Source organism: Priapulus caudatus, unplaced genomic scaffold (assembly GCF_000485595.1).
Source record: "Priapulus caudatus unplaced genomic scaffold, Priapulus_caudatus-5.0.1 Scaffold1102, whole genome shotgun sequence".
Classification (NCBI taxonomy): domain Eukaryota; kingdom Metazoa; phylum Priapulida; class Priapulimorpha; order Priapulimorphida; family Priapulidae; genus Priapulus; species Priapulus caudatus.
Genome location: NW_014578163.1, coordinates 1 through 8,044, shown reverse-complemented (window position 1 = coordinate 8,044; position 8,044 = coordinate 1). Strand labels below are relative to the sequence as shown.

The 8,044-nt window shown below is 43.9% G+C and overlaps 1 protein-coding gene across 1 annotated transcript; it reads left to right on the top strand.

Annotated features, from left to right (window-relative positions):
- The first annotated feature begins 977 nt into the window (after nt 1-977).
- LOC106815379 lies at nt 978-5,546 on the top strand. Its single transcript, XM_014819834.1, has 2 exons — nt 978-1,669; nt 5,521-5,546. The coding sequence occupies exons 1-2, from the start codon at nt 994-996 to the stop codon at nt 5,532-5,534; spliced, it is 690 nt and encodes a 229-aa protein (XP_014675320.1). The 5' UTR covers nt 978-993; the 3' UTR covers nt 5,535-5,546.
- Nucleotides 5,547-8,044: the final 2,498 nt, after the last annotated feature.

The following is an 8,044-nucleotide window of genomic DNA, read 5'->3' as shown; positions in this document are numbered from 1 at the left end:
AGAAGGTATGTCAACAGACAACGACCAAGAAGCAGCATCATTACTGAACAACTACTTCAAGTCGGTGTTTGTAACGGAGCCAGTGGGTAACATCCCGAATTTTGTAGACAGAGTGCAACCTGGTACAAGCTTGGACAGTATTGAGATTACAGCTGCACAAGTGGAAAAGAAGCTAAGACAACTGAAGCCAGGCAAGTCACCAGGACCTGATGGAATACACCCGAAACTGCTAAAAGAATGTGCTGATGGACTTGCATTGCCACTCACATTAATATTCCAAAAATCCTTTCAGGAAGGGTCCCTACCATTATCGAGGAAAAAAGCGCAGGTTTCTCCCATCTTCAAAAAAGGGAGTAGGATGGCTGCTGAGAACTACAGACCAGTTTCACTGACATGTGTGTGTTGTAAGGTCATGGAACACATTGCGTGATGAAGTAGTAAATTCATTGGATGAGAACAAATTGTTTACAGAACACCAACATGGATTTACGTTCGAGGAGAAGTGTCTGACTAATCTCCTAGAGACATTGAGGCTTGGAGTAAGGCCCATTGACAATGGAAATTGCATCGACACCATCTTTTTAGACTATCAGAAAGCATTTGACACGGTTCCGCACATGAGGCTATGAAGAAATTGAAAGCGTATGGTATAAGAGGAACACATCGATAAACTGGATTGAAAGCTTCCTTGTGGGGCGCCAGATGAGGGTGAGCGTTCGAGGACGGTTACTCGAAGGTGCTTCAGTATCACGGGTTCGCAAGGATCGGTCCTAGGACCACTACTGTTCCTGGTATATGTAAATGATATCCCGGACATAGTAAATTGTGATATGAAATTGTTTGCGGATGATACTAAAATTTGGAAATCTATATCGACAACAACGACTGCCATCTACTGCCAGCATGACCTAAATATTAGATAGTATGTGAAATGGTGCAGTATGGAATATGGCCTATATCAACGTTTCACGTCGGGAAGTGCAAAATTAACGGATGCATTTAGGAGGAAATAACGAACAGTTCGAGTACTTAATGACCGATGAGGCTGGGACAAGAAGAGTGTTAGATGAGATCACTGAAGAAAAAGATCTTGGGATATGGATAAACAGCGACCTGAAACCCACTCTACAGTGTACCAGAGCAGCAAACAAAGCGATGGGGGTACTGAGATCGATCAAGAAAACATTCAAGTACATAGATAAAAGGTGTTTCCTTATCTTGTACAAGACGTTCATCAGACCCCACCTAGAGTACTGTGTGCAAGCCTGGTCACCATACTATAAGAAAGATATGGACCTGTTAGAAAAAGTGCAAAGGAGGGCAACCAAGCTAGTCCACTCTATACGTAACCTGGAATACGAGAGGAGACTGGAAATCCTAGGTCTATATTCACTGGAACAGAGGAGAGAGAGGGGAGACCTGATCGAAACTTACAAAATTTTAACAGACAAAGAAAACATAAATAGCAACCAATTCTTCACACTGGCAACTGGAACCACCAGGGGGAATCCCCTGAAACTATTCAAAAATAGATCCAGGCTGCAATTGCGACAGCACTTCTTCAGCCAAAGAGTGGTGAATGCGTGGAACGCACTGCCAACATTTGTAGTTGAGGCCAAGACGGTCAACTGCTTTAAAAACAAACTAGACTTACATTGGACAGATATGGGTATAATAATAGGCCAGGCTTAAACTCAACCCATCTAACCTTAACTAACTAACTAAGGTTCCCCAAGAATACGAAAAGGTGAGAAAACATTCTTTTTGGTCGAAATCCATCGTGAAAGACTTGTGCAATCTTCGTTGATACATGTAGTAGCAGTGGCAGTGTTGTTTGTGCACAGGGCGTACGTGCGGTGTACTTCACTACTTGTGTGTTGCAGATGAGCATTTAAACGGCATTTACAGCATTCTCGACAATAATAGGCCAAATAGAGTAGAGAAACATTAATACTTTAATAGTAGATACATTTAGTGTTTATTTACCATTATTTGTTTGAGATGGTCCAATGAAGTGCCTGTGCACTGTACCACTGTCTGACACTACACCACTGCACTGTGTACATACTATTACTACATAGTAACATCCGATTATGAATCATTGTTAGATTTTTGTACACTTGAATGAGAGATTCGATACAGCTATTGGCATAAAAATATTATCTATTACATTATATTAGAATATATATATATATATATATATTAACCATGGTTATCCATATTATTTCTATGTATCAAACAGACGCGGAGCGGGTTTTCCTTCCTAAAATGGCGGACGTGGCGCTCCATTGCGTACTACACGTCATTGCACGTGATTTCGCATGAGTGGTTTATCTTGTGCCTCCGGCACTATACGATCTTTGATTGTGACTGTCTCTCGAAGTGTTCTAACGTCAACGTCGCGTGTTTCCGTCAATGATTGACAAATGGAATGAATCACGTGTGTTATTCATAGCTATAGTGATGACCCCCACCTGTGACGACCTTACGCCCACCTCACGCTCCATGTATAGTAAACTGTCGTGGTATGAGACCATATCATTGACCCCATTGATATGCTCTCATTTATATGCTGTTATATGCTGTGATTTATATCGTCTGGTACTATGACGTCAGTCAGCGCCACTATAGTCTATGGCGCTACACAGTGGCTAGCGGAAGCAACAGACTGCGCATTTCAACTTCTATGTTCGATGTTCTACTGTTGATGCTATGTGACGTGTTAACCTGTATGGTACAGGCGGTATGTTTCGCTTCACTACACCGCCTGTACGCGAGCTCAACCCTGGCGTTTCGCAAGCCTCGTTATCGATCAGGCAACTTGAATAACTGGAGAAATGACGTCAGCAAAAGCCTGCTCGCTGATTGCCTGATTGGCCGTTACAGCTCTCTGATTGCGGCGCCAATCATTTCTTGTTTCGCGAGGCGGGCTGAAGAAGCAGAGTGTAACAGTGGTGAAGTGTAGTGAACGGAGAACCGAACCGCCTGTGATCATACAGGTTAGTTGTGAACGTGGTACGTAATCGTCATTTCTTGAACTTCGAAGTAGACCGACGCAAGTTAGTACCATTATGAAGATTTACAAGCTAACTAGTTTGTAGACTTTAACTTACATTAATGTTCGTCCGGGTAGTTAGTAGTAGTAGTACTTCAGAGGCGTCTACTGTCCCCGGGTACTGCCGGAACGGCTACCTGGTACGGTCCGTGTATACCGAGACACGCTACCTGCTTACTATCTAAATATGCCGAACCGTACCGTTCGGCTACTCACATAACCAGATGAGACGGGATACTACAGAAAGCGTTGCGGAAAGGAGGCGTGTTGAATCCAAGCCGCTATAAGCGCAATGTTGAGCGCAGTTCCGCGGCCAAGGCGCACGCCGACGCTGCGGCAAAACGTTCGTCTGCACCGACTATTGCACTGTCGGCCAAGCTATCGGATCGTGCGCCGAATAGCAATAGGGCCGGCGACGGTCATCCATAGCTGCCAGCGAAGTAGTCGACAAGTTTAGCGCCAATAGAATGAAGCCCGCCCTTCAGGTGCAATTGAGGTGTTCTCTTGCAGCTAATTAATTTGTAACTTCATTGCAAATATCCGCAGAACTGGTCTCTGTGTCGCCGCGCCTGTCTATGTGTGCACACTATGCTCTGTGTTGCAAATGCTTCACAGTACCAGATACTTCTAACTTGAACACCAGGGCCTTTGTGCTAAGGTTGCGCTGAGTTTCAATTTACTTGATTACGGCCTAATTGCACCAGAAGCCGCTGAACAGTAACAATGCTAACTTGTTACAAGGCAAATATAGCATGGCCTCAAGAGCGGGTCATTAACAGTGAAAGCGGTTACAAGAAATGGAAGTCACGTACTCAGTACGCCTGTATGTCCCCAACGACAACTATGCAAAACAGTTAAAATACATTAAGCAATAATAGCATAATAACAATAACAGTCCATAATATCATAGGAATCAGTAGAAATAATGAAAAATAATTGTAGTCACAGAACAATAGCAGCGGCGAGTTAGGAGTCGTCGCTTGATAACGCATTTTTTTGGACACTTCCGTGTAACTCACAGATCATGTTTTATGCCGGTTTGAAATGAACAAACAACACCCTCACCAGTACCCCGTGTCGAAGTTTAAAAGGGGGACTACCCCACATTTAAGGAAATGAATTAGGGTTTCAAATGGCTACATCTTCTCGTATTCTGAACCGAGATAGTAACAAAACGCGCTTCAAAATAAACCACTGAACTTCTCATATTTACCGTAGACCTCACTAATGTTGCTAATCGCTTACTATAACGCCGAATTATTCTGCTCTTATAACATCAGTACTGCATGTATAATATAGCTATATGTATGAAGAGCTTAATAAACACCACAACGGAAAAAAGGGGAGAATAGGTCAATTTTACGGCAATAGTATATCTATTCGTACTGAGGCCTTGGAGACATGGTTACCTGCAATATCCCGGCCTAGGAGTATCGTTTATAGAGACTAGCTGTAGTTACACTATAGCCCGTCCTAAATTTGCGCTATCTTCTTACTTGTCGCCTCTCTTTTCTTTCTTCGGAATCCGAAATTCCAATTCAATCGGAATCCGAACAATTATCCGATCTATTACTTTCGTCTTGGTGACATGTCGCTGGAAGCAGCACTTGCTTAGTCGGCTACATTTGCGAGAGTTGATCGTCGTCTCGTCTGAGCCTGTCAAGAATGTCGCTGTGAATTTCGGACGTGCGGCTGCCTTCGTTGATTGACTTGGCTACCCAAGTTATACTTCGAGGCTCTCCCTAGACCCTCCTGCTGATGCGAGGTTGTTTGAGCTGCTCCTCGTTTCTATCGGGCTCCTCCATGCTACTGTCGGTAGCGTCTGTGCTTTCCCTCCACCTGCTGCACGCGTACGTTCAGTGTAGCATCAGCGCTCCCCTCGTGCATAGAGTACCGAAGTAGATGACTCCACGGTGGCATGACAACGAGCCTGCTTGTTCTACACAATCCTCATGCTCTGTACATTAACTTGCGACTGTCAGTGTTTTGTACCCGCATTGTACAACCATCATTCTGCAGGTCATTTTATTGTTCTAGTTTTTATAGTTTCCAAAGGATGCGAAGTGAAAGACAAACGCGAAAAAAAAAAATAATAATTAACAAAAAAAATATTTTAAAAACATAAATTTTGGATTCAAATTCATTCAATATTGTAAGATCGACTTGCTACGATGCTTTACGCTGTCTGCAGCGCACACACTTCGTGTTTTACGCTACGCACTAAAGCATTTTCACGGTAGTCATTAACGTTATGGGCAGTGCAGTGGCTATGGTAGAACCAGCCGTGCGTGTCTTGCCAACGTGCGATCACATTCGGACTACTCTAATGCTTCGTCCCCCCTCCTCAGCTGTCAGCGCTGATAACGCAAACGGCCGCAAACGTCTTCGGCTCGCGCGCTCCTCTCGCCGGCGCGTGTACGTGACGGCGCAACTTCCGGAACCTTGTAGTTTTCCATAGACTGAAGGCACAGGCACTTGAAATCGTTTCAATTAGAATCTATAATGCTAACTAAATACACTCGCTGTAGTTCAACGATTTAAAAGAAATACTCATCCAACAGTCCGCCTTAAATTGATATTACTTAGTACAAAATTCTTAATTGTTTCTATACTATAGCCGGTATACTAGCTAGGCCTACTCTGTTTCACCTACGGATATTGAAAAAGTTATTGCGCAAACCGTTAAATCGCAGAAAATCGTCTTTGCAGCGAGTTAATTCTTAACATGTTGTTAGACCTTCAACGCCCGCACTGAATTCTGCCTCGCTGGCAGCACATACGCCGCTGCCTGCGACGGCGTGCCAAGCACCGGCCAGCGCGTTTTTTATTGCCAGAGACGTCTAGTGGGAATTCTCAGTCTAAAACAACTTCAATCAACGGGTCTTAGCCAATCGAACCGCAGTAGCGAACCCCACATGGCTACGAGAATTAAAAAGCCGACCGTCACGATCACATAGACTCGCCTACGTACGCGACCTTAACTCGGCCAATTACATCCTTCGCTACACTAAATTATAGTTACCAGAGTGGGAACTCTCCACGGACCAGTCTAAGCGCTACTCGCCATTCCTTGCTGTGGAAAATTCTCATGAAAATCCCGAAGAGAGCCTCGTCGCCGACCATCTATGGGACGCCATATGTACGAGAATAGTTCAGGGCNTATAATATGGGATTTAATTTTTCAGCCGCTCACCTAGCGTGTGGCCGACTGCAGAACCGATGGCGACGCCAGCAGCAGTCGTTGCCATCTGCGCCATCATTCCTGGTTGCTTGGGTTGCTGCATCATCGGCTGTGGCTGCACCGGCGGCCTTGGTGCAGGCACAGATGACCTGTGCATTCAGAAAAGCAGCCTAGGTAGTACCGTTGAACGGTCAATCACTGCAAATGCTCGAAATCTGGATTGAATATAGCCTTATAGGATGGTAACATCCCAGTTGGCCTACTCCCATTTCGCCTACGTCCCATTTCGCCTATACCTATTTCGACTACGTCCCATTTCACCTACTCTCCTAGGATTGGTCCTAGGACCACTACTGTTCCTGGTATATATGTAAACGATATCCCGGACATAGCGATTTGTGATATGAAATTGTTTGCGGATGATACAAAAATTTCGAAATCTATATCGACAACTACGGACTGCATGCTACTGCAGCATGATCTAAATATGATGTGTGAATGGTCAAGGAATTGGCTATTAAAGTTTCACGTCGGGAAGTGCAAACGGATGCATTTAGGAGGAAATAACGAACAGTTTGAGTACTCAATGACCGATGAGGCTGGGACAAGAAGAGTGTTAGATGAGATCACTGAAGAAAAAGACCTTGGGATATGGATAAATAGCAACCTAAAACCCACTCTACAGTGTACCAGAGCAGCGAACAAAGCAATGGGGGTACTGAGATCGATCAAGAAAACATTCAATTACGTAGATAAAAGGTGTTTCCTTATCCTGTACAAGACGTTCATCAGACCCCACCTAGAGTACTGTGTGCAAGCCTGGTTACCCTACTATAATAAAGATATAGACCTGTTAGAAAAAGTGCAAAGGAGGGCAACCAAGCTAGTCCACTCTATACGTAACCTGGAATACGAGAGGAAATCAAATTCGAATTTGAGACTATAATCGATCGATTTTCGATTATAATCGATCATTGGGACATCACTAATAGCAAGTTTGGTAGCGCTAGGTCAATTTTGGGCCGAGTTATAGAGCGGAAGGAAAATATGATCAAGGTCAAGGTAAAGGTCAAATAAAAGTCGTAGTGACCTGGTTTTGGTAGCACTAGGTCAATTAGGGGCCGAGTTAGAGAGCGGAAGGGAAATATGATCAAGGTCAAGGTAAAGGTCAAATAAAGGTCGCAGTGACCTGGTTTTGAAACGCTGCTCACCTTCTCCCCAAGATGTGTAAGTATACCAAGTTTGGTAGCGCTAGGTCAATTAGGGGCCGAGTTAGAGAGCGGAAGGAAAATATGATCAAGTACAAGGTAAAGGTCAAATAAAGGTCGCAGTGACCTGGTTTTGGTAGAGTCCCTATATACAGAGAGTTGCGCCATGACGAGTCGGAAAAAATCGGTCACGTGATCGCTGCCGGCATGTTGTTTTCAAATGGATCAACACCGCTGCCGCTTAAGTACAGCGCTGTATGGATACGCTGTACAATGGTCCATAGTAATTAATTAGACTAATCGTGCTTCAATAAACTCAAGATTTACAGAGATTATAGCTAAGACATGTGTCTATGTGTAGCTAGATTTATAGAACTGCAAAACAAATATTACAGCTGCGAGCGAGTGGAGAGTGGAACGCATTTATCTTGTGAATTACAGTTGTCATGAAATGACTAGCTGCTGTGTTTACACTAAGAAAGTGTACAATTAAGCTATCATATGGCGCGAACGATTTGAGTTACTTTTCTAGAAATCTAGATACATATAAACACATGTGTTATCTATGATCTCTGTGATTCTTGAGTTTATTGAAGCGCG